General features: G+C 58.6%; 1 protein-coding gene across 3 annotated transcripts in view; it reads right to left on the reverse strand.

Moving 5' to 3' along the window:
• KDM4B (lysine demethylase 4B) overlaps positions 1–26,453 on the reverse strand; it is a 122,422-nt gene that overhangs the window by 19,105 nt on the left and 76,864 nt on the right. For 2 of the 3 annotated variants that reach the window (XM_074351025.1, XM_074351026.1), the window contains 3 exons: positions 8,837–9,033; positions 1,611–1,712; positions 1,048–1,247 (listed from right to left, as the gene is read on the reverse strand). In XM_074351025.1, the coding sequence (XP_074207126.1) occupies positions 1,048–1,247; positions 1,611–1,712; positions 8,837–9,033 (499 nt within the window). The remainder of the gene's footprint in view (positions 1–1,047; positions 1,248–1,610; positions 1,713–8,836; positions 9,034–26,453) is intronic. The other variant, XM_074351027.1, reaches the window with a different exon arrangement.

Raw genomic sequence — 26,453 nt, forward strand, 5'->3', positions numbered from 1 at the left:
TCACCCTTCCAGCCTGTGGGAACATCGGGAGCACACGCCTGGCCCACACGGACAGTCTCTTTGAATGCCCCATCATCTGTGACACCAGCCACGGGCATGGCACCCCAGGGAGGGCATGACTCCAAGCCAGACAATCATGCTGGGCTCACACACTCCAAGACACAGGCCCGAAGAGGAGACTGAGGACCCAAGTGGAACCCTCCAGTGATCCATGGCCTGTGACAAGGACCTGAGGCATCACTGCTGAGCAACATGCCACCAGCCTCCCAGCCCTGCTGGCACGCCCTTTACACGTGGGCAGCAGCTGTCATGTGCAAACGTGAGCAGCTGAAGGTGCAAATTAGGGTAAAGAACCACCATCCGCCGTAGGAATGGAGGACCTCAGAACACACACAGAGTGCTAGTCCACGGCTAACAGGCCCCAGCAAGTGTGAAGCGTTTCTGAGATACACCGCCACAAACCCCAGGTTCACTCTTGTCTTTGACGTCAGCCGGCAGTCGGGACGTCCCCACGGCAGGCACGTCCAGGGTCTGGCCACAAACAGAGGGCCACCTTCTTTCACCTCTGAGCAGGTAACGCCCAAATGGACTCGATGTCCATATCCCCCCAAATACATGCTGGATCCTGCCCCTCCGTGTGACAGTTGGGAGGTGACTGCAGCACGAGGGCGGGGCCCTCGTGGAGGATCGGCGACCTTATAACAGAGGCTGGGGGCTCGCTGGCCCTCCCTGTCCTGTGAGGACACAGTGAGAAGGTCACGAGCAAACCAGGAGGCCAGCCCTCAAGGGAACTCGGCCACACTGCGAGGAGTGGAGCCCCTTGGCTCCAGCTGCCCGCCTGTGGATGTTGTTGGAGCAGCTGGCCAGACGGGGACAGCCTCTCCTCAGTTCCCTGGAGAAGAGGGACTCCTCGCAGCACCCTAGAAAGGCCATTTTTATACAACGCCCTCCTTGTCAACAAAGCACATGAACTGGATTCTGAAAGGACAGGGACTCTGGCCGGGCAAGCTGGGGGTCAGGAAGGTGCCAGCACAAAGCGGGACTGACCTTCGGAGCCCTCGGCCTCCCGGCCCTGCGGCAGCAGCTGGGGTTCCTCCTCGTCCTCCTCGGGGTCGGCCTCTGGTGCGGCCTCTTCCTTCCCGCCGCCACCGGCCTCCTCTGGGAGGGCCGCCCCAGCTGCCCCCTCGCCAGGAGACTTGGGGTCATCCGGCTTGGGCTTCTTGGGTTGGCTCCGTTTCCGGTGAGACCTGGGGAGGGAGGTTTATCAGACTGAGGACAAAACAACAGAGGGGAGAAGCCCCTGGGTGGTGTATCCCGTTCTTCCCGCAGACAGAGCACCCCAGACGGGCGCCCCACAGGAGGGCGAGGGGAGCAGGCCCGGGTGGGGCTGCTCCTGAGGGCAGGAGCGGTGAGGGGAGAGAGGCCTGGGGGAGGGGAGGGTGATGGCAATGATGGGCGGTGTCAAGCGGGTGCTGATGGCAGCTGAGATGGGATGGCGGGAGGGACCGGCTCCAGGAGCCTGGTGGGGGGGTGGGGGGAGATGGGAGCGCGGACTGGATGGAAACAGCAGCTCGTGGAAGACGCCTGGATGAGACAAAAGGTGCACTTACGCCAGCCCCGGCCTCCTGGTCTGCTCTTTCTTCCTCTCTAGATTTGGTTTCCTCTCCTCCTCAGCCTTTTTCCAGTGTCTGTTTTCTTTCAGACTAATTTGTCTAGAATGTAAACGTCAGGGGGTTTTTCTCTAGCCACCCGCCCGGCTCCCTCTCTAAGTGGCCCCTAGGGCCCCCTCCCCAACGAAGGCGTCCAGGGCAGGGCCTGGACTCGGAAGATGCAACAGTCTGGGGACAGAGGCAGCCCTTGGGCCCTAAGTGAGAATCCCAGCTGAGGCTGAGTGGCAGCTTCTTAGTGAAAACAAGGGGGAATCAGGGTTAAAAGGAAGAAAGGAAAGCAACAAAGGGTGCTGGGGCTTCAGGTTAGTGGCCAGGTCATGTCCCTGCCTGTTCTCCAGGGAGGGGAGAGCTTTCTGGACTTAGGATGTATATGATGGCCCCAGGATCGGGGCAGCGGCCAGGGGGAGCTCGGCGTTGACCAGGATGCCGGGACAGCCTCGTGCTCCAGGACTCACTGAGGCTCAGAGAGCTGTTGGCTCCAGGCTGTGGCTTCCCTCCCCTGGGGAGCTCCGCATGTGGTCCTAGGGGGTCAGACGCCAAGACCTTACAGGAGACCCTAAAGAGGTGCCTGGCAGCTGCACCTCACGTGACCAAGCTCTCACAAAGGAGGAGCAGGGCTGGCTGGCTGACTGAGGGTGGGTGGGCCAGGGAGGCCCCAAGGTCTCCAGGTACCGGGACCTTCATGTTCCCCCAGGGGCATCTGAAGCAGCCCTGCCCTCCCTGCAGGATCCTGGGACCTGACAGCTGCCTTGCTGCCTCCCTACTGGCCCCTGCTGGCCCCTGGGGGCTTCCTTCTAACCTTCCTCTAAGGCTAACTGCTAACCACCCTGGGTCCCTCGCTGCTTGCTGCTCGGCTGCCTAACTCCAGGGACCCTGGCTGGTGGCTGCTCTGTGCCCTGAGCCCAGGCCATGCCCAGCGCATGACAAGCCCTACTTGATGTTTGCAGCATGAACCACCCTGATGATCAGAGGCAGAAAGCGGGGAGCATTCCAGGGAGAGCGCATGGGCAGAGGCATGGCGTCACACACAGCATGGCGTGCAAGGGCTTGCTGCGGGAGGAGGGTGCGGGGGGACAGGCGGGTGGGGGACAGATGTGGGAGGAAGGGGGCACGAGAGACTAGAGACTCAGGCCTCCCCAGGGACATGGCTCTGGGGAACACCAGGGGCAGCCCCCACTCGGAGACAGGTGGGGGGCCCCAGGCTTTTCACCAGCTGTCCCACGGAGGCTTCTCTCCAGCTCTGGGAATGCTGCAGGGCCAGGCGCCCACGAGCAAACCCCCTACTATTGGCCCAGGACAGCACCCAGCAGAAGGGTGCCCTCCTGCAGCCAACTCACCTGGCTGCCCGGCTCCTCGCCTCCTCTTGCCCTCCCCGCCTCCGACCCCGGGGGCCACTTCTGACCCTGCCCCACCCACCCCCAGGGTCCCCAGAGAGTCCAGGCCTTCTTCGGCCCCCAACACACCACTGGGCTCAGAGCTGGGCCCCCAGCCCCAGCACCAAAGCCCCAGCAGCCCCTGGGCCTCGCTAATGCAGAGACCCCCAAAACAGGGGAAACCAGGCGCAAAGACGCAGGCGAAGTGCCAGGCCCTACGGCAGCAAGGAAAGCCAGCTGAACGTCAGCATGCAGAAGAGAACCTGCTTCAGGAGAACACGAGCTGGGAAACGGCGCTGGGAGAACCTACAGCTGACCTGCTGCCAGCTGGGCGGGGGGCATCCGCCTCGCACATCCTCATCACAGTCTGGCCGAAACAGCACCCCCTGGGCCACTCCCCAGACGCAATGCCTCCCCGACTCTTCGCCATTTCTTCTCGGATTGTCTTCCATATGTCTCCTCACGCTGCTGCTGTTTCACTTTTTGTTTCTGGCTTCTCTGCCAAGTTGCCAGCACACTTAGGGTGTGGCTGTCCTGCACCCCTCTACCCTTCCTGGCTTCTCTCCCCACATCTGCCGCTGTCTCTGGTTGTGGCAAAATTCCGTATTATATGTTTCTGACCCTGTAAGTATAGTTCATCCACAAGCAACAGGGCTACTTGCGCTGCATTCTTTGCCTGCTCGTCCTAGAGTTAACTGGCTCCCTCTCCTAGATGCTTAGCTTTCTTGGTCATCTCCAAGCTCTCGATGTGGCCTCTCAGGCAGGGGGCACATGTGCCTCAGTGACACCCCAGGGACCTTCCTCTTATCTTGAGACTGCCTTGGGCCCTCCTGGGTTGGATCCGTTTTTCTTGATTCCATGTCTTTCTTGGTTGCTGCCCTTGTTTAGCTGGAACACATCCTCCAGCAGCTTTCTCAGAAAGGAGAGGAAACCTGAGAATTTGCATGTCTAAAATGATCTTTATTGCCCTCCCACATGGAGTTGGTAATTAGCTGGGTACACACTTCTGGGCTGAAATGACTGCTCTTCTGACCTTTGAGGCCCTTGTCCTTTGTCTATTAGCTTGTAGCACCACAACTGCCAAGTCCAATGCCATTCAGGCCCCGTGTTCTTTACGTTGACCTGTTTGTTCATTCCAGAAGCTTAGGGATCTTCTGTTTAACCCAAGCTGTGAAATATCTTCACTCTCAATTTCCTCAAGCCATCTCCCAACCCACCTCTTATGTTTCTTTACTCTTTTAAATGTGCAAGACTTTCGTAAATGTCTTTTTTTCTATACAACAGGGTGTTCTTCCATAAATGCCAAGTCACCCTCTTTTTTGTAAGAGAAATAAGTTTTCTTCTGCTCGCTGCACAGCCTCTTCCATGGGGTCCTCCTTTTCTTTTTTGTGTGAGATGTTTTCACACTGAGTTTCCTCAGAGGTTTAGGGACCGTAATGTGTGAGGGACCAAGACACTCGTTGGCAGCTGTGTGCGAGCAGGGCTCATTGGAGGGGAGCAGGAGGACGGGAACCCTGTCACTTCCTGGGGGACACCCGATGTCAGATCTGGGGCTTTGTCCCGCTGGACCCCTCTGACCCAGCCCCAGGGTTGGGGATACATGATGCTGGCAGGTTTGACCTCACCAGGCAGCAGGGCCACCACCTTCTGCTGGGAAATGGGATGATGAGAGAGGGCCCTGAGTTCAGCAATTCCTCTCATGCCTGCCTCCAGCCCACCGTGGTCCCCGCCCCAGCAGGTGCCCTTGGTGGAGTCCTAGGCCTTTCTGGAATTCCGCGGCGTGACTGGCCCACTCACCAACTGCAGACCCACAAACCGTGTTTTCTCTGTGCTACAAAGTCAGGTATCACCTGCCCACCCTTTCCTCCCTTCAAAGTCTGTTGGGCTGCTCGTCCCCCCTCCACTTCTCTGTCCCTCCTTCACAGTCACTTCCATGGTGTTTCAGGGGAGGGTGAAGGGAGACATGCACTTTACCTGCCAGGCTCAACTACATATTACTTGGTTAAGATGGTAAGAACCACATATCAACGGTGAGTCCAAATACCTACACTCATATTTCCAAGATGGCAGCAGGCGGCCTTGGGCCACAGGTGGCAGGAAAGGCAGAGAGGGGCCCTCACTGAGGGAACAGGGCACACAGCCCCTCAGGCTCCCCAAGGCGAGACTGCCACCCAGGACTTCTGACTCCCCAGGGGGATTCAGGGTTTCCTGGCCTAGAGTCACATCCTCTTCCTCCCAGCATCCCAGCCCCAGGGGTGAGGAGGTGCAGCATTTAGTGGGTTTCACCTTGGAGAAACTGCAAAGTGTTTTCTGGGGAAGTCACAGCCCCAACAAGCTCCAGGGGTCCTGGCCCCTTCCCAGTGGCCAGGAGCTGTGTGTGGGGCAAAGGGCTCGTGCGCAGCAGGATCAGAGTCCCAGCAAGAGCCAGGTCAGAGACTCACTGGTGTCCAGCCTGGCCAGGACGTGAGGCGCAGGGAAGAGAGGGGAGACGAGGCCAGCCCCTCGTGTGTCTAGGGGTGGCAGAGGGGGCTGGGATCTGCCCCCAGCTCCTTGTTTCCATGGTGATGGAGGACGGTAGATGGAAAGGTGGCAAGTGGCAGCTTCAGGGGTGGGCGAGCAGGGCTGGTGGGCTCCCATGTGGGAGCTAGCAGAAGCCGGGGAGGATGGGGCCCCATGGGTCCAGAGAGGAGCACACATCCCCTCCCCTCCCGCTTCCCCTCTGAGCAAGGTGGCCGCAGTGGCCACTCAGATGCTCTGTGCAGAATGCACACCTGCTGGAACATGTGGGTGATGCAGAGTGTTCCTTGAAGCTCTTGATGGCAATAATCAGGAGCCGAGAGGAAAAGACAGTCTGCATATGGAGAAGGGCTGTTCGTGCAGGGGTGGTCAGAGAGGGAGCGTGGCCAAGATGCCAGCCTGGGCAGAGCGCCAGGCTCCACGCGGCCTGAGTGCCAGGCTGGGGTCCTGCCTGGTGGCAACGGTGAAGGTGCCACACAGCAAGGATAAGGAGGTCACAGGTCACAGGCCTGCGTGTCACATGAGGGGTCAGTTCACCCGACAAGATTTAGGTGTGGAAGGTAAATCCACGGGAGGCCATCATTTTCTCCCGGAAGGGCCAACACCTGTCTGCTCTGAGATGACATCTGGGGCATGGTGCGGGGGCTGTCAGGAAGGCACCTCGAGGGGTGGCGAGGCAAGGCCCAGAGAGCCACTGTAGTATCCCCAAGGAGAAGGCCAGGCTGCAGGGGCGTGGTGGAGGGAGATACACAGGGTGGGCAAGGAGCCCACCCCAATGCTGAGCCCTCGGGCAGGGACACCGGGCTGCGTCTGGGGAATCTGTGGTTGTCACACTGGGGGGGCTCCTGGTATCGAGTGGGTGGGGCCAGGGATGTTGATCCATACCCCCCAGTGCCCCGGACGGCCCTCCTAGAGAATGACCAGCAGTGCCAAGGGGAGATCTTGCTCTCGGGCCAGAGCCAGATTCGCCCTTTGCCCCAGGCCCCATCTGGCCCAAACCAAGGATGTTCAGGTGATACCATACCTCCTCCTAAACCAATCCTCCAACAAGGGAGGCTCAGGGGTGTTGGTGGCCCTGGAGACCAGACACAGCCGGGTGAGGACAGGGTGGCCACGTGGCCAGGAGAGAAATTCACAAGGGACTTCTAAGGGCCAACACTGCTCAGGCACTGGGGGTGGGGTGGAGGAGCCATGACATCCAACTTGGCCTTGGGCTTTCAAATGTGAGTCCCCAGTCAGCCTCTTCAAAGACCCCCACCCCTTGCCAGCGACTTTTAAAAAGAGAGGGGGAATCAACCTTACCTTATATACTAACGGCTTTAAAGAAAATTACACCTTTGGGAACATGATTTAATTTGTCATTCAGCCCCAGGCTGGCACACAGGGAGGCGGGGCGGGAGAAAGGCCGCTCCAGTAAGGAGTAGCACATGATGTGCTGAGGGGGGCAGCAGGGGGCCTGGGGCTCACCCTCTGTGCACACAAGGTGCCAGGTAAGGCCCGGCAGCTGGGTCCTCATCCTCCTGACAGGCTCCTCTGACAGCCTCTAATCCAATTCCACCCTGGAGCGAGGCCCCATTTCCCAGCAGCCTCTCTGCTGAAATTAGCCTGAGCCACAACCAATTAACCATCATGCAAATACCAGTCTGGCTGGGGAGCCGGGCGCTGCCGGTTGGTCAGCCTGCTCACTGCGCGCGGAGAGGTCAGGAACTGCCTGGATGGGCCTCGCCGAGAAGGCACTTTTCGTGGGGAACACACAGGAGTGCCAAAAACCAAAAGGAGCCACAACAAAAGAAATCAGAAGAGAGACTCACCTTCACACAGGCTGTCAGGAGCAGATGAAAGCAGAGAGGGGCCAGGGCTGGGGGAGACACGTGGATGAGGGTGCAATGAAAGGTGAACAGCGCCCCTAGGTAGAAGGTTCTGGGCCAGGCTGCAGTGTGGGAGCTCCACCAAGGAGGTGGCGCCCAAGGAAGGAATTGGCTGAGCCCCCGATCCCTCAGGGCCCAGGCCCTGGGGAGGTGCTGTCCATGGTCAGGGGACCAGACCGGCCCGCAGCGACCAGCTCAGATGGAAAACCCCACCCGAGGCCCAGATCCACCCGCTGCCTGTTTCAGTGCTTCCCACAAGCTAGGAACGACGTTTATTTTTTTAAATGGTTCAAGACTTAAAACAGTAATAACATTTTGTAGCATGTGAAAACACTATGAAATTCCCACTCCAGTCTCCATAAATAAAGTTTTACTGGGACACGCCACACTCATTGTTTATGGACCATCCCGCCTCGGGCGGCCTCCCTGGAGCTGAGTGGCCACGCGAGAGTCCGCCGGGCCTCGAAGCTGTAACACTGACCCTCAGGACGCTGGCCAGCCTGCTCTGGGCCACCCCGCTGCTCCAGCCACACCCCAGGCCTGGTGAGGACCTGTTGACCTTCCTCGGGCACCAAAAAGGCATCTGTTTGGACTCTGTCCATGAGCAGCTCAGGCCCTGAGAGCCTGGACGTTTCCCAGAACAAGAGCACGACGGAGACTGACCCTCCCGAGGGTGCACGGCGTGGCCTCTCGCTCCCCAGTTCAGGCCCACCACCCACATCCCTGCAGCCTCAGTGCTGAAGCCAAGAGGGTACAGCCACTTTTGCCCTCTCCTTCCCCGCCTGACACCAGGCAGTGGCCAGGCATCAACCACTCTCACTGGAAGGCAGGCTGGGAGGGGTCCGCAAGGTGGAATGGGGTAGCAGAGGGTGTCTGGGGGACAGGTCACTGTGGTCACCTCTGTGACTGCAGATCCAAGCAACGACGTTATCAGAGGCACCAGAACAAGAAACCACAGATGTGAAACGGCAGGTGTCCAGCCCATAAAGAGTGAGCTCTGGGCCTGAGCCCTGCACCTCCTGCCATCACTCGGAGCCAAGAAGGGGCCAGGGCCGAGCAGCCCTGACACAGAGGGGCTCTCCCACCAAAGATCGCAAGCTGGAAGCATAAGAGGGACAGTGTGTATCGTCCTGAGAGGGCCAGAGGGCCCACCTCCCAGGAGCTGGAGGATAGATGAGGAGTTGGAAGGATCCCGAGTCCCTGACAGCAGAGAGTGCTGGCCATGAGGTCCCAACTGCCCAAGGAGGAAGTTGGGCCTGAGAAATGCACTTTGACTCTGAAGCAGAGAGGAATGGAGGAGGAGGAGAAGAAAGAGGAGGAAGGAAAGGAAGTGGGGGATGGGGACAGCCTACAGCCCCTGCCAGCGGAGGAGCAGCCGGCAAGGGGCAGGGGTCGCCAGGTGACTCACCTGCGGAGGAGCTTGGCCTTGAGCGAGGCCCGGGAGGCGCTCCAGGTGCTCAGCTCGGGGCTGCTCAGGGCCGTGGGCCGGGTGTGGTCCAGCACCGTGAGGTCCTTGCCCTGCTTCCACAGCTCATAGCGCTCCGGCTGCAGGATGCGCACGAAGACGTCCATGGAGATCTTGACCATGTCCTTCCGGCACGTGCACTGCGCAGGGGCAGGAGAGAGACTGCTGAGCCAGTGGGCCAGTAAGCCCACCCTGCACTCCCTAGAACTTCTCTCCCAGGACAGGAAATGGTGTCTTCTCATCCAGTGCGGGTTGGGGGGAGGCTGCTGCATCCCCTCACTGTGAGCCTCTGGTCCACCCAACCTAGTCGCACCCTCACCTGCACATGGTCCAACACAGCACCCCGACCCATTCAGAAGCCCAAAGACCATGCACTGCCTTCCAACAGACATGCAAGCCCCCAACTAGGTAAAATGCACATGGAATGTTTTATAACAGCAGCAATTCCAAAGGTTAGGAAGAGAGGGAAAGCTGCCAGTCCCCAAAGAGCAAACAGGGAAACAAACGTGATCTGGAGAAGATGCTCACACACCCCTGTTTCCCTGCCACAGGCTTCGGGAATAGAGGCTCGGCACCTTGTCCCTGGGCAGAACTCGCCTCAAGCAGGCTCTGGTCTGGCCAGTACAGTCCCTTATGTCTGAGAGCTTTAAGCGAGGGGCAAACAGGATTAGGACTGAAATGGGGTCCTCCCTCCCCCTCCTCCACTGTCTAGATCCTGAACACCCCCCACACAGACCACATGTTCTGGGAGCCTCTCCCTCTATGTCACAGCATCACAGCGGTCCCCAGGACTGGGCACCGTGCAGGAGGCACTGCAGATGTCCTAGGGGAGCTGTGGACTAGAGAAGCCAGCCTAGGATCACAGAAGCTGGGCTCAGGGTGGCGACCCTGGTCTCCTAGTCACCTGTGGGTTGAGGCCAAGCCTGAGTGGGAAGACATCCATTCCACTGCAAGAGGATGGGAGGAAGGGAGGGGACCACCGGTCTAGGGCAGGACTGGCGAACTGCCCATAAAAGGCCAAAGAGTAGATGTTTTCAGCTTTGTGGGTCACCTATCTCTGTTACAACTTCTAGGCTCCGTTGTCACTTGGAAGCAGAAAGACCAATTTGTAAACAAATGGACGTGGGTGAGTGCTGATAAAACTTTATTTACAAAAAAGGCAGAGGACTCCATACAACACCAGCCAGGGTTTGCCAGCTCCTGGTCTAGACTCGAGAAGATAAAGCAGCAGCTGGAAGTGGGCACACCTTTGGGAGAGGAGCTTCCACAGGCGTGGCTGACACTGCTGGGGCTTGGGGAGGGGGTGCACACAGGACATGGGACCCCCAGAGGGCTGCACTCACTTCCCTAGGCAGGGATGCTCAGGGACACCTGCACTGCGGCCCCTGCCTCTAGCTCCAAATGCCTGCCCATCAGATAAATAGGCTTAGAAGACCGCTGTTCCCAAAACCATGGCTTAAAAAGCCTCTGCTTTTTTCCCCTAGGCTACGTGTGTGTATGTATATGTACGTACGTATATGTTTGTATATCTGTGTGTATTTAGAACTGCATGTGCATTTAATTTTGGGTGAATTTTTTCTTTTAATGGAGGTGCTGGGGATTGAACCCAGGACCCTGTGCGTGCTAAGCATGCGCTCTACCACTGACTATACCCACCAGCCTGTATTTATTTTTCATCCCACACAATTTCAAAGGACACTATGAAAGCGTTTCCATTTTAAATGCACGTCTCGTCTCTGTCACTGCCACTTTCTCAGCGGAAGTGAAGGAAAGGGACAGGAAAGACTTAACTGAATGCAGCGATTATGCACCTTGCCCTGACAAGCCCTTCCCAACTTCCCTCAGTTGGCTCGGGCAACAGTGAGATATTTATGACCCAGAATCTGAGGCTGCCGGGGGTGGGTGGCGGGTCCCACGACATTTCCTGCAGCCCCAGCGCCCCCAACCTGCCTGCGCCCAGGCCAGATCCAGGAGCCCAACTCGGGACAGCAATAACCTGACCACGCCAAGCAGGAGGGAATATTTATGGCCAAGCGATTCCCAGCAAACTCAATTCATTTAATGAAAAACTGCGCAGGAGAGAAAGGCTGGCGATGTAACTTGGCTGTGGAGCAGTGGGAGCACAGATGGCACCTGTGTTTCAGATTCCTGGCCAGCCGTGGCCTCCCGGGCGTCACTACCCCCAGCAGCTTAAGGGATTTGTATCGAGCAGCTTTGCAATTGCTTTTCCTTAAGTAATTACAAAAAGCATCTGTGTGCACCGTGGAGGGGAAATGGGGTGGCTCGCCTGGGGCCTGGAACCGGCCCACATCCCTCGCCCAGCCAGGGCGAAGTGCTGGGAACAGCCACCCTTAGGTCTCCTTGCCTGTTGTGGCTGTGGTGGGGTTTGTCACTGGTGGAGACGGAGGTGTGGGGAGCATGGGCACCAGGGAGGAAATAGGGAAGGAGGCAAGGTCCCGTAAATGCAGGTCCTGGGGGAGAGGAGGCATGGACCCCGGTTTAGGACACGGTAACAGTCACCCCCGAGGGCTGAGCAGCGGAGCTAGGGCGGCGCAGATGTTTCAGCTCATAGTCTGGCAGAGGAATCCGCTAAGACCAGCCAAAAGCTCCAGCTTCTTAAAAGCAACTTCCCGGGGCTGAGCGGACCAGACACCCCCACGGACCCTCACCCTCCCGTCCCCCTGATTTGGTGCCATGCACAGAGAAACTAGCCGCACAGCCATTTCACTTCAGGCCTGCAAGTAAGCATGGGGGCTCTGAGCTGCAGGGCCGTCCTGGAAAGGGGGCTCAGGGCAGGGGGGCGGGAGGCCAGAGGCCTGGGGCACAACCGTCAGGGCAGCCATCGCGCAGTGCTCAGGAAGGGAACTGAGCCCCTCCCCCCAATAGATGGCGTCGTGCCCCCCCCCCGCCTCCCCCATCCCCGATCTGGCTCCCAGACCTTCCTAAGGATCTGCTGGCGTCACTAAAGTGGGCAGATTCTGCTCCTCAGCTTCGCAGCCCCATCAGCAGTATTGGCACCAAGCCAGGGATGGAGTGCGCTCTCCCGGGGAGCTGGTGGCCATTAGTTCTGATGGAGAAATCAGATTCAAAGCAGAGTAGGAGGGCTGAGGGACCCCTGCAGGCCTGAGCATGCCCCAGGGTCCTCTGTACCTTAAAGACTCAGCCACCAGGACTGCATAGGATGGGGCTGCCGCTCTGAGAGCAACTAGCTAATGAGGATGCCGGGCGTCCTGCTCAAATCAGCTGAGGCGGGGCAGCTGGTGACCCCACTGGGGCTGAGGGGCCATCTGAGGACAGAGAAGGAGTAAAGAAAGAGGCGGGGGGGGGCATGAAACACTGTGCGTGGTCAGGGTCCCACCGCCAGCCTCCATAGATGGTCTGTTTTGAGACAGGCTACGTTATCTGTGGGTCCCCACCTGGGCCTACCTGACTGCCTGGGGGTCGGCCTCCCGTCCACTGGGTAGGCCTGTCCAGTGAGGGGTATCGGTCCCCATCTGCCTGCCCCCACCCCAAGATCCTGGGCCCAGACCTGTGGCCTCCCTGGTGATGCGAACAGAGGGTGGGACCCCTCTAGGCACCCCCGCCCCCAACACACTCAGAGCAGAACCGGCTCCCTGAGGAGCCTCCCATTCAGGAGAGGCCTGACAGCCCTGCAAAGTGCGCTTCAAAGAGCCCTTGATGGAGCTGCTGTGCCAAGTTAATTAAGCAGCAGAACGCGGGAGGAACAGTGCTGTTTAAAGTGACAGCGGGAGGGGAGGAGATGCGACAGCTCTGCCCCTGCAGCCCCCCAGAGGAGGAAGGACAGGTCGGCTCGGCCACCACCACCCAGTCCCACAGCCCCCGATGTTGCTAGCAAGGCCCCTTCCTTCCCCTCCCAGGGATCTCCCCTGTGGAGAACCCAGACAAAGTCTGCCTCTGCTTCATCACAGGGAGAGAAACGCACACGCCACACGCACACACAGGCATCATAAAAACTCTCACCGCGCTGTTCAACAGCCTGCAAGGACGGGAGGGGTGGCAGAGACGCCCGAGGGCAGCGCGCGCGGGGCCGGTGAGCCTCAGTCCTGAGCATCAGCTGCTGAAACCACAGCACTGCGCTTGGGATGGCTGCGTTGTCGGAAGGAACACAAAGCGCGCGGTCGAGCACACACAGAGCCCAGTTACAAGGAAAAATCTTCAGAAAAAGCCAAGGACATTCATCGAACACCAACTGGGGAACAGGATCAAACAACTTTTGCAGTGTCTGTTTTTCTACATCTCTTTACTGAGCAACTGCATCGTTTGCGCTGGTTGGGCGGGGGAGGGGAGCAGACCGCGGGACCTGGGCCCAATCGGGCTCACCATCTGTTTTCGTAAATAAAGTTTTACCGGCACACAGCCCTGCCCACGGCCGCACTGGTGCGGCTCCTGCGGAGCCGAGCAGTCACTGGGAGACTGGACAGCCCACATCTCTGCAAACATCCACTAACTCGTCCTTTACAGAAAATCTGCCAAACCTTGACTTAAGTCACAGAATCATTTCAACAAGATATCTTGAAGCCCTGACCCTCAACGTGTCCGTATCTACTGCAGAGAAGGAACTGGAAGGTAATGGAGGTTAAATGAGGTCATAAGGATGGTGCCCTAATCCTACAGGCCCTGCATCCTTGTGACAAGAGAAAGAAAGATAGGCCTGTCCCCACCCCCTCCCCACCCCCATATGGACACAGCAGGAAGCTGGCAGTCATCTACCAGGACTAGAGTCCTCACCAGGAACCAAGCCCCAGCTGCACCCTGATCTCAGGCTCCCGGCTTCCAAAAGTGTGAGAAATAAACGACTCTGGTGCTTTGATGCAGCAGCTGAGCTGACAAAGACAGCTGTCTGCGTGGAAACGTACTGCACTCCCGTTTTTTCCTGAGTGTAGCAAGCCGCACACTCCCCACCACCTGCTACCTGAATCCGACTCTCACCAGGTGCTAGGAAGCACCTAACCCTGGCCTGGCCTCGGGCTGCACCTCCTTTGGGCCACCTGCCCTCCACACCTGCAGCCCCTGCCGGCCACTCTCAGAGGAACGCATTCCCTGGAGCCCATCGGGACCTCGGGGGGCCTGGGCCAGCTGCACACACCCACAGCCAGGCCCGGACCCCAGCTCAGAGGGGACCAGAGGGCCCAACGGAATGGCCTCATGCTGTCTGGAAGGCACAGATTTCCTTCTTAGCAAGGGCGCCAGCTCCTAATCCCAAGCCCCGGATCTCAAGTGCTCTGCCTGGGGCTGCCCTAGGCGTTCGGTTTTAATGACCTCGGACGCTCATCACTGGAGGAGCACAGGACTCAAGGCTCCTGAAACAGCCCCTAAGGAATGAAAGGGGCAGACCCTCAGTCACCTCGCCAGGACCTTTGGCAGAAGATGAAAACCAGGCAGCCCTGGAGGTGGGTTTTACTTTCATTTTTGGTGGCGGTGAGTGTGCGAGGGGGGCCCCTTTTCTTACTGAGTCAGTCCCAACATGCTGTAGCCCCAGCAGTGACGTTCTGCACGCAGCTCAGAGACAAAAAAGGGGCAGAAATTAAAAACAAGGAAAGCACTGATAGAAAGTTTGAGTGAGGAAGTCAAGGAACTCCCTTAGGAAATAGATTGAAAAAAATAAAATGACGTAGAAAACAGTAGGGGAAAGAGAAACTAGATCACAAGACCTGAGAATCCACCTGGATGGCAGAAGTCTGAAACAGAGAGCAGACTGAGGGCAAAGTCATCAGTGAAGTAATTAAAGGAAACTTCCTGGAACCGCTAGTTTCCAGACTGAAAGGAGGGTCAGGCGGCTAAAGTCAGACTCACACCGAGTACATAATAAGGAAGGTTCAGGACACAAAGAGAATGCAAGAAGCTAGGAGGAAGATAAGCCAGCACCCCCCATCCCCTCACCGCATCCCAGGAGGGGTCCCACTGGATCTGGGGACCCTCTGCAAGCACTGGCTGAATATCCTTGGGAGGCTGGCAACGTCCTGCCCACTTAGGCAGGGGTAGGGCAGGATGGGAGGGAGTCACTGCAACACACCTTTCTAGGGGAAGGGGACCAGCCTCATGCCATCAGGGTTTTAAATGTGATAAAGCAAGCAAAGCGCCCAGCGCTGGAGGGTCCCGATCCTAGGACAAGACCCCCCTCCTATTTCTCCGGCCCCCTCCCCACACTCATCTGGACAGTGAAAGGCATCGGACTGTTCTCTGATTCCCCAGCCTGTCACTCTGTTCTCAACATCTAAAAACCTATGCTTTACAAACCCTAAATATCCCATGTAAAATGGGGCGCTTTTAGAAAGTGTACTGAACAATAAAATGAAAGCCGTTGGAAGCTGGACCTTCCTTTACCAGCTTATCACAAAGGGAAAACGGTGCCCCCACCATGCCGAGCCCCCGCAGCCATGAAAGGAGCACTCCCTCACCCCACCACACCCCCACCCCCAGCCACCCGTTCCTGGTGACCCCGAGGAGGCCTCGCTCGGCAGGTCTTCCTGGGCTAGACTTCAGACAAGACCCCCCCGCCCCCTGGAAGCCACTGTGGGGGGTTCTGTGTTTCAGGCTGGGGGGCAGTCTATGGGGAGCAAACTGACAAACAGCCTCCAAACTGACACCTGGGCCCCCAAATGCCTGGGATCTAGAGAACCTGGGGACCCCCAGGGTCCAGGTGGAGCCTCACCAGAGGAGAGTGGGGGCTCCCATCTCCCAGCAGCTGTTCAGCCCCTTACCTGGAGAGCCCCGAGCTGCACAGAGGCAGAGCTCAGGACGGGCTGTGGGAACAGCCAGCACTTCACAGGGTGCAGGTGTCCAGAGGACAAGGGCGCAGCAGACAGCTTCTCAGTGCGCCCTCCCCGCCCCCACCCGCCTCCGCCAGGCACCCGCTGTTCCCACTTTTCCCAGCCTCCTTCCGGGCATACTCTGCATTCCAGCACACGAAACAGATGAAACAGACGTCCTCTCCTTTCTAGAGAAGACACTCTGCAGTCACCGATGACACCGGCCTTTTCCCCGGGGATGGAGAGCTAAGGAGCCCTGCGTCCTCCTGGCGGGTGCGCAGTGTTCCAGGGCCCGCCCGGACGGCCCATCGCGCGGGTGGCTGTTTAGCTTGTTCCCCATCTCCTGCTACACACATAAGAACCCATGCGAACTACATTAATATAATCCTAGCTTCGGTTACTATTAACTTCACTTCCCTCAGCTGACTCCGCTCACAGCAACCGTCTCCACGTTTCCTGATGGATGTGACCTGCTTTTTCTTTTTCATTCTGCTTTCTTTACACCACGGGTGTTGAGTCCACAGTCTTGAAGTTACTGATTCTAAGAGAAAACTCCTGAGTCTCCCTTCGGCCCTCCCTGCAGGGGAACACGGCTCTGGCTTCCCTCGGCCTCTCAGCGACACGAGCGACTGCGGAAGGCAAAGGCATTTCACCCGCAGTGATGGCATCACTCCGTCACCCATGGGGGTCAGAAATGCCCCATTTCACAGAGATGGAGAATTGAGGTCTGGGACTACAGCAGAAGCACGAAGCTGGCACCCCCCAGGTACCCCCAGATACCCCATGGATGGTGGGACCACTCTGTGCAGCTGGAAGTCGGGTGGGGAAGGGCCCTGGGGGCACTTTGTGAAGATTCACTGGGCTGCACCCTTAAGACAGGAGCGTTTCAGGAAGTATTCTCTGCTTCTATAAAATGTTTACTTCTTAAAAAAAGCTCGCTGGACCACTCCACCCAGCCTGACAGGGAGCCCGCTCTGCCCCCTTCCACCTGGGGCCAGCAGCTGTGCGTCAGGAGGCCCCGCTAGGATTGGACTTCCAGGGAAAAGCACACGCTATAGTACATCTGTTGGGGGCACTCAGCCCCCCAGGGGTCCTCGGGTCAAAAAGTCCTGGTCCAGGCTGAGCAGGGCCCGCAGCATCCTGTGAGTGCCCGAGTCACATCCCCGCAGGGCTCTGCCACGCCCAGCGGGCCCCTCGTCCTTTGACCCGAGCTGTGACGCGTGCAGCGCTGAGGCACAGGGCACTGATGGCTGGTCGCCCCAGCGAGGGTGGAAGAGTCACAGCAACACAGGACCAAGGGCAATGCCAGGAGCAGGTGCGCTCCCTCCTGCGGGCTGCGCTCTAACCCGCAGGCAGAGGTCTGCCCCGGGCCGCGCAGCACACGCAGGAGGCTGGTATCGAGTGTCTCTGACTTAAATAGTACTGAGCTTTCATCAGAGGCCATCTCTCTCCCTAAAAGACCGAACAGACATTAGCGTTTGCTCGTGTCAAATAGCGAAGTGGGAGGCAGGAGGCACAGCAAACAGCCTAAGAGGAAATTATTAAACGTGGTTCACAGCAATCACGCCCATTAGCACCTGCCACAGGGCCCGTCCTGCTCTGTGGTCGGCAAGGCCGCAGTACCCTCAGTCAGGGGCCAGGGCCAAGCCCACAAGGCCCTGTGGGGACCCAGCCAGCAGCTGGTGCCTGCCCTGCAGGTACGGGGTGATGGGGGCCCAGGTGCCCTTGGGGCACAGACCCCATGTGAGGAGGTCAGGCCAGCAGTGGGCCTGCTTTCCAGCCCTCAGCTCACTGTGGCCGAGCCTCCCGAGCTGCAGAACCATGAATGTTCGCTGCCCGAGGCACCTCTGCAGGGGACCTCTCCAGGATGGAGGAAATGTCCTACGTCCCCGAGATCACCACTGGCCCACGTGGCTATTAACTAGCACTGGCTGGTGTGATGGAGGCACACAATACATAATTACTTCATTTTAATTAACTTACAGTTAAAGGGTGGTGCGGACCACTGGCTTCCTGCCGGACAGTGAGGCCAGGCACCATCCTCCCTCCTGTATCTGCGTGCTAACCAGCCTGCCATGTGTCCAGATGTCCGGCCCCTCTGCCCCAGCGCCCCCAAACCCCTTCTACTCCCAGCCCCGCAGGCACCTCCCCTAAAACCTACACTAAACTGTCCCTCTGCTCCACCCCCTAGCCCAGGGGACTTTGCACTTTCTGCTCCTCCACGTGGCCTAACACTCCTGCCCCAGTGCTTCCCCAGGGGACAGGGTGGAAGCGTCCCCCAGATTCATGTCTGCCAGGGACCTCAGAACGGGAACTTATTTGGAAATAGGGTCTTTGCAGATGTAGTTGATTAAGGAGAGGTCACACGGCAGAAGGCTGGGTTCTAAATCCAATGGCTGGTGTCCTTATTAGAAGAGGGAAAGTGGGACACAGACATGGCGGACAGAGCCACGTGAAGACAGACAGGGACTGCAGTAGCATGTCTACACACCAGGGACACCAAGGACTATTGGCCATGCCAGAAGCGGGAAGAGACAGGTGGGAACCTCCCCTGCAGCCTTGGAAGGAGCGCAGCCCTGCCACACCATCATCTCAGACTTGTGGCCTCCAGGACAGGGCAGGGACACTTTCCTATTGCCGTCAGCTGTCCTCCCCTGTTGATGGCATTTTGTGGCCCGAATACACCAGGGTCCTGAACCCCCACCTTCTCCAAGAAGCCCCGGCTGGCTAAAGCTGCCTGGCCCACCTTGTGTGCCTTCCAGGTCTTCCAGGCTTGGAGAGCTCCCCAGCCTCCTGTCCCTCATCTGTGTCCTCCACTATACCTCGCTGGCTCATTCTGCATCTCCCAGCAACCTGCAGGATGACTGCAGCTAAGCAAATGCCAATACGTGCTTCTTTGGGAAGAATCCTGGGTCTGGGGGCACTTCAGCCCTCAAAACGTTAAACACCCAGGGACTGGGGCAGAGACCCCGCCAGGGGGCCCGCATCTGCTGGTGACGGCTCACAGACGCTGGCCCCCTGTTTCTGATGTAATTACCAGTGCTGCAGCCGATGTGATAACAAACCAGTTCATTAGGAAATCCACTGGAAGCCCTCGGAAGCACTTCGTAAACAAAACAATTAGGTGCAGGGCTCCCAGGGCTCCCTCAGTCCTTGGCTGGTGGGGGGCTGCCTCCCACCCTCTTGCTGGTTGGCAAGGTCACAGGCCCTCGACCTGCACAGTGCTGCCCCTCCCTGTGCCCTGCCCCAGCCAGGGCTCCATTGTCACCTCTTTCTGTCTCTACATAAAGGAAGGCCCACCTCTGTGTCACTGAGTGTCTCTCCGGGATCTGAGTGTGCGTGGCCTGGGTCCACCAGGACCTGCTGGTCTTCCTCCTCTCTCGCTCTGGCCGGGGGACCTGGCTGTAGCCGGGCAGCCTAACCGGTCCTTCTGCCTGCTGTGACGGGGCCCTCCCACCCCGCTTTCTGCGGGTAAAAAGAAACCCAGGCGCTCTGTGCCAGGCGCTTCCCTAGGGCACCTCCCACGGCCCCCGAGCGCTCTGTCTGAAGTCCCCACACCAGCCCTTCCTGCCGACCAGGATTCGGTCTCACCCCACCCCCGCCATTCTCCAGGCTCCGTCACCATCACCTTGAGGGGCGCGAGCCCGCCTGACCTCTGTAAAAAGCTCACCACGCAATGCCGTACAGTGTTTACCATGACCAGGAAGCAAATTCCATCCAAAGCAGGACGGCAGAAAAGCCCAGATTCTACTCTGCCCGTGAAGTCCCTGACCCAGACCACTCTTTCATCCGGAGGGAACCTGCAGGCAGTGTCACCAGATGGCACGGGCTGGAGACACTGGCAGCATGAGCGTCCCGTCGAGGAACCCCGCCAGCCCAGGGCTCTCACTCCGGGGGATCCGCCGGGGACACTGGCGATGTGCGGACATCTGTGGTTGTCACACCAGGAGGCTCCTGGCATCAAGTGGGTAGGGCCAGGGAGACTGCTCCACACCCCACAGCACCCAGGATAGCCCCGCAGAGATGGTTCAGCCTGTGTCTACAGTGCCGAGGGGGAGAAACTCTAGTCTACCCAGTTCTACCAGGAAAAGCAGCAAAGCCCCAAGGACAAGGGACAGCAGACCCGTCAGTGTAAGCGAGCCCCCAGCGGCCAGCACCTTCTCCCAGAGCTGCGTGGCCGGCAGAAGCGGCGGACCGTGACGAGAGGGCAGCACCCCACGTGGGAGAGACTCCGGTGCGGGCACACGTGTGTATTTCTAGAGCCCACCATCTGGGCGGGAGGCCTAAACACAGCTGCCTGTTACCGAGGCTCAGGGACCAGAGCGGAAGGAAGCCAAGAGAGAAGGGCTTGGCTTTGACAGGAGGTTGGGAGGCCCACCACTGCCCACCTCAGAGAGCGGCAGGCGCCCTGGTGAGGGCGAGGAGCAGAGCAGAAGCTGCGGTGCTGAGCTGTCGGCTCTCAGCTCTTGGGAAACCGCAGCAGGCACAGCGCTCTTACGATGCACTCAGAACCCCGGGAAGGGAACTAACAGAAGCAAGGGGAGCACGAAAGACTCGATAGGCTGGCGTGTCGCTGAGGGGAGGGGGCTGTGACTACACTCACGATGCTTTGCAACGGTTCCCCCAGAAGACAAACGGAAAGCTTAACTAGCGCACAAAGCTGTGTTGGAGGGCCTTGGGCCACATGCACCCCGCCCCCCAGCCCTCCCAGCCTCAGCAGCAGGGAGCGGAGGGGCCACCAAGCACTCAAGTCCCATCCACCTACAAAACATGTGTCTGAGCTGGTGGAGGCGCCCCTCTCTGCCTCCAAGGTCGCTCCCTTAGACCCGTCTTCAGGGCCTTCTCACTGGGGCAACGCTGCCCCCAAGGGGGTGAAGACTCCCTCTTAAGGCAAAAAAGCCTCATTCTTGCCTATGAAGCGAGGGAATAGGAGAACAGGCGAGGAGACTCCTGGCATATCCACTGCGTCAGAATCCCACGGCCAGGCAGTTAGGGAAACAGTGTGAAAGGGTCCTTGGCGACAACGGAAAAGAAGGCTAGGAACTGCCTGCCACCCACCCTCCAGACCAGGCTCCCACGGGACCTGCCCTGGGGGCGCTGGGCCACGTCTGGGGAAGTCCGTGGTTGTCACAACTGGGGGGGAAAGGGGCTCTCAGCACTGGTGGGGGGAGGGGTACTGCTCCACCCCCACGCGCCCGGGCTGCTCAGCGTCCCAGTGCCACAGGGAGACCCTGCTGGGATCCGTCTTTCCAGATAGGATCGCACCTGTTCTAGACAGTCGCTCCAGAATACAGGCAGGCAGAGCGATGGCCCTAAGGCTGGCCCGGTCACCCGTGCTCTGGGCTCTGCCCCCCCCACACACACACACCACTGCGTGCATTATGACACTCTGAGCTCCCTTCCACGCAGGAACGGGCTTAAGGCCGCTGCCGGGTCCAGAATGACAGGAAGCTCTGGGGGAGGTGCAAGGGGAAAGCATATTTCATACAGCAATTGACTGCAAACCTCGCACACCAGCCGCCACCAGCGCCATAAATCAGAGAGCCAGGGAGGCACGGCAGTGCGCAGGCTCGGCCGGCACCTTGGATGCAAGAGGACCAGGGAAGCCACGTGGAGGGCAGGGGATGCTCTATGCTGGGTCCTCCTCCACTGCCTCTACCCTCACCCCACCTTCTGTCACCTTCCGCTCCGGCTCCAGATCAATGGCGCAGAGCAAACAGAACACACAGTTCCCGGAGGCAGTGGAAACAATTTGGTTCACATTTCACAGCAGCAAAGCTCGAGGTAGCCCAGGCTGGGGGGCTGTTCAGGAGAGGTCCCCACCCTGGATGCGGGAGTAGGGGCACATAGGGGCTGTCCCTGGAGGCGGTGCACCAGAAGACGGCCTCTCCCCGCTCCCGAGCTCAGCCCGAGCCTCCTTGCTTGGTGCCCCCGGAGAAGCCAACCTTCTCAGAGGCTGAGTGCCTGCGGGCAGCGGCCCAGACAGCTGGCGGAAAACCAGCCAAGTGCGCGGGCTCCCAGCAGTTTAAACTGGGTTCTAAATCTCTCTTGCTCTGTTTAATCTGCAGTTAACTCCTGCGCCTTGCAGGGCGGCGGGACGCCAACGCACCCTTCATGGAGGAAAGAGGCCCTTGTCAGCTCCTCCCGGTGCCACCCACTGCGGGAGCAGGGGGGCCACACGAGCTAATCCAACGTGGCGTGCAGCCTTGTAGGACTCATTCGAGCTCAGGCCCAAGAAGGCTGGTGCGTGCACACTTTATTTTCTCCAGCGAAGCTGGCGCATCCCTTTGATCTCCCTGGTTAGTAATTCCACTACAAAGCCGCCTGGCTGAGCGCATGTCTAGGGAATTCTGTTCTTGGAAACAGAGCACAAGCCTCTGGAGGCCCCCCCCCTGCAGCCCCAGCCCCCACAGACACCCACCTGGAGGAAGCCACCAGCCTGGGAAACATTTGGGGCAGGGAGGGCGTCTCCTGGAACCCCTAGCAGAAGCACTTTACCTCTCTCTGGTCCCCACAAGGTCACGAGGCCCAGAGTTTGATGCAAGTAAGTACCATCAGTAAAGCTGGAGAGAGAGACAGAAACAGGGTGGGGGGGAAGCCTGACTTGGAGGGGTAGGGTAGAGGAAGAATGCTACTGCTGAGGAGAGGGACTGCTCAAAACAAAACAGCAGCACGTGCGTGACCAGACGCAGGCCTGATAATGTGTGGTTGGCAGGGGACACACCTGCTGCCCGCTCTGACCTCAGGCCTGTAGGCCTCCCAGGCCCACCAGCTCTGCACTCCCACCCTCTCCCAGACAGCCACGGCCCCTCCTAAGCAAACAGTAGGTGCTCAGCGGTGCTCAGTGGGCCAGGTCTCTGTGCGACCTCTGCTCCCCTCTCTCCAGAACTGGCCCTGCCTCCAGGCCCGCCTCTCGGCAGAAAAAGAAGCCAGCTGGGAGCCCAAAGGCTGGCCTTGCCAAGAGGTCCTCACAGTTTCAGCCTGTTTGGTTAATTCCTATTTTAAAAAGAAGCCCACAGAACTACCACTGACGACACAGACAGCAACAGGCAAAGCTTCCCCTCCGGGGCTGCGGGGCTCACAGAGGAAGCCCCGGGAGGGCCAAGGCTGCACACCCCCCAAAGCTACGCTGGGCTTAGAAACAAAGTTGTAAAAGTAGAAATGTATCAAGTTAGAGTATGTTTTTAAAGCATCCCAAATTGCACCCTACAGAGGTAACATTGGCCAACATTTGGGCAAATCTCCCAACACACACACACAGAGACACGCAGTGGGATTACATATTCATGATCCAAAATCTAGTTTTCTACTCAAAATGCCATGCCCATCTTTCCATGCCAATAAACAGTGAACCCATTTTGGGGGCTGCATAATATTCCACAGCTCACCTAACCCCCCTCCCTCCGGTCTCAAGTATAAGTTTTCCACTGTAAAAACCAACAACGTGGTGACTACCTCTGTGAAGGCCGGACCACAGATGAACGGAGATGCACAGGGCCCACTGACAGCAGACGCCCTCTGGGAGCTGCCCCTGTGAGGTCCCCCCAGAGGCCCACAAAGGGGTCTCCCAGTTCCAAAAACCCCTTTCCCAACTGCATGGCTGAAAAGAAATGACCCCATTGGTGCGCTGGCTGCCTCCTGTGTCACAGGCTCCCCGGTGGCTGTGGACCAAGGCAGGGAGGTCTGCTTGGTGAGCACGGCGTCCTCCGTGGACCCACCCACACCCCTGCATGGTGATCTCCGTCGGCTGCTGTAGACCCTCTTCTGCCCGCTTTTTTCTACTGTGTTGTTTTTCTCGAGCTGGTGGTTCTAACTGGTGGAACTAATCTGGGTGGTAGGGTTTTTTTTAACAGCTTCATTGAGATGTAATTCACATGCCCCACAATCCACTTATGTTCACAGAGTCATGTAGCCATCACCACCGTCAATTTTAAAGTATTTCTATCACCCCCAAAACAAGCCCCGTACCGCTTAGCATCTCTCCCCCAGCCCCTGACAGCCAGGAACCCGTTCTCTGTGTCTGTGGACTGGCCTGTTCTGGACGTCTCACACCCATAGAGTCACACATAGTGAGTCCTTCTGTGTCTGGTTTTCTTACTGAGCATCGCGTATCTGAGGTCCGTCGGCGGTGCAGCCCTGTTCCTGGCCGCATCAGGGGTGGGAACGGAAAGTCTACTTCCCTTTCTTTCATCTGATTTCTGACAGTGCGTGTTCTTCCTTCCCCATCTCCTCAGCGGAGGACGAAGCCAGCAGTGAGTCGCCCGCCCCTCCCGGAGGCCGTGAAAGCCTTCCTCTGCCACTCTGTCCTCTAGTCACTGCCTCCTCCTCTGGGGCCCAGTCCAGCCCTGCAGCCTCAGGTGGGGACTTCGCCGGCCCCGACCCGGGGCTGGGGTTCTAACCATTCACAGAAACGCCCTTGCTATTTCCTGCTGGTGCTGCAGCGCAGGTAAGGCGATGGGGGCAAGTTCCTTCCACGGACCTCCCCTCCGGGTGGAGTCCCAGCCCTGGCTCCACCTCTGGCCCCACCACATGTCTGAAAGCCCAGGAAGCAAGGGTCTTCATCCACGGTGCCAGGGCTAGGTGGTCCAGCACTCTCGGTAGGAGTCCAGGATGAAGAAGCAGGCAGCCCTGTCATCAGGATGGGCTTTCCCAGGAGCTGCTGGATGCTGGTGTGGGTATGAGTGTGGATGCTTGCCCAGGCCCAAGGATGCTCAAGGCCCGCTAGGGACACGGTGCCCCTCCTACTGACATGGAAATTCTCCCCGTTGGCTGTGTTCTGATGAGTGTGCTGGAGGAACCAGCCCCTAAACGTGGATGGGGTGGGGCATAGGCTGCAGAGAGAAGCCCCTGCTTAGCAGGAAGGGAGCCCCAGGTTCCTACCTGCATCACTCCCACCCCTTAAATCCACAGGCCCCAGAACCACTGCACAGAACAGTCCCCTGCCTCCAATACCCTCAGCTTGTCATCTGTAAGGCCAGGTGCCTCGGCGGCCTCTCCAGCCCAAACTAGTTACGGGGCAGGGGAGCTTGGAGAGCCGGGACCTGCTGTTCCGTTTCACCACCAAAAACCCTGGAAGCTGACATCAGGATGGCCACGGACGGGCGCCCCGTGGCCAGTGGCCACTCCTGGCAGAACCCCATGCCTCCAGCTGCCATGCCCGGGCAGCTGGAGTGGCTCTGTGAGGAGGCCACATGGCGCCTGACATCCCCACCAGAGCCCAGGCTGGCTGGGAGCACCGCACGTCACTTGCTCAGTAATTCCACGCTACGCCGCCCAGCAATGTAAGCGTGGAGGCCCAATCTAGGGCTGCACTTCCCAAATGTCACTTGTCTGTGAACACACGGCTGAGCTCAGAACTGCTTTCAACATCCGGGTGGTCCCGCCAGCCCAGCCGCAGTGTCGGCTCCTCCAGCACCTCCAGGACAAGCCCCGGGCCAGGCTGACAACGCCATCGCAGCCGCAGCCCCCGCGGTGGCAGGGTGGTCACAACACGTGCGGCCTGGGGACTCTCAGCAGTAATGCAAACACGCCCTGGGCTGCGTAATAATTACTCCTTCAGATCAAATCCTGACGTCCCAGCGTCTCCTCTTTGAGCGAAGCCAGAGCCTCTGCCAAAGACAATCCCACCACAATTTTCTGAATTAAGTATAAAAAGCACAGCACTTTACGTCCCCAGTCGCCCTGGCTACAAAGCCAATTCCTTTTCCAAACTGCACTGACAAAGCAAAAATAGAGAAACAGATCATCAGAAAGACAGAGACCAGCCAACCCATCTAAACCCCACTGCCCAGCGGAGACCTGACATAAGGCCACTTGTGGGATCTGAGCTTTCTTAATCTTAATTTTTCACCCCATTCAAATGTGAGAAGAAACAGGCAACAGTCACTTGAAGGATCTAACCTGTTTAACCCAATCCTCAGAAGCGTCAGTCTGCCACCGCCCTGAACAGCCCTGGTGCGGGCTTTCCTGCTCTTCGCCACGAGCTGCGTCTTGGACTAGGGTGCTTCACCCTCCCAGCCCCTCCCCTGGGCCACATCTCCAGGCCACGACACCCGATCGTGGCCTAGACCCTCTTTTGCAAAGGTCTGCAGTCTGGACAATGCTGAACGAATCTGGATCTGGGCTCCAGGGCCTCCCATTCACATGGCTCCCACTCCTGGGTCTGGGAGAAACCCACCGTTTGCCCTAACCCTGGGCTCTGACTCAGAACAGGCTGAGCGATTCTGTGGAGGAACCCCAAGGCTCCGGCTCAGGAGGCTGCAGGAAGCACCCCATTTTCAGCTGTCTGGGCCCAGCAGGAGGGCCTGCTCCCACTCCACAAGCCCGGCACCAATGAGACGCTGCTGACGGCCAGGAGCCTTACAGATGTGAAGCCAGACAGCTGAAGGGGCTGAAACCTGTGAGCTGGGACCACATGGCCTGGGCCCAGCCTGACGGGCAGAGAGGGCAGCTTCCTCCGGGGCAGCCGCAGTGCCAGTCTTGGGAGGAAGGCACCGGTCCTGGCAACCCGCCCGACAGCCCTCCTGTTCCTTCCCTCCAGGGCCCGCCCAGCTGCTCCCCAGACTCGCTATCACAGGGCTTCATGACCCCTGCTGTCCATCAAACCCACAGATGAGTGCGTGCGGGGGTAAAGTAATTAGAGAACAAGCACTTGCTTCAGATGTCAAATCTGCTGGCCAGTAACAGCCCTCTGGGACCAGAACAGCAAATTACTGAGGAAAATCGAAGGAGTCTCCTGGGCTTCCACTGACCTCTGGCGACAGGAACACAGCAGACAGCCCTCAGGCTTG

Source organism: Camelus bactrianus, chromosome 22 (assembly GCF_048773025.1).
Source record: "Camelus bactrianus isolate YW-2024 breed Bactrian camel chromosome 22, ASM4877302v1, whole genome shotgun sequence".
Classification (NCBI taxonomy): Eukaryota; Metazoa; Chordata; class Mammalia; order Artiodactyla; family Camelidae; genus Camelus; species Camelus bactrianus.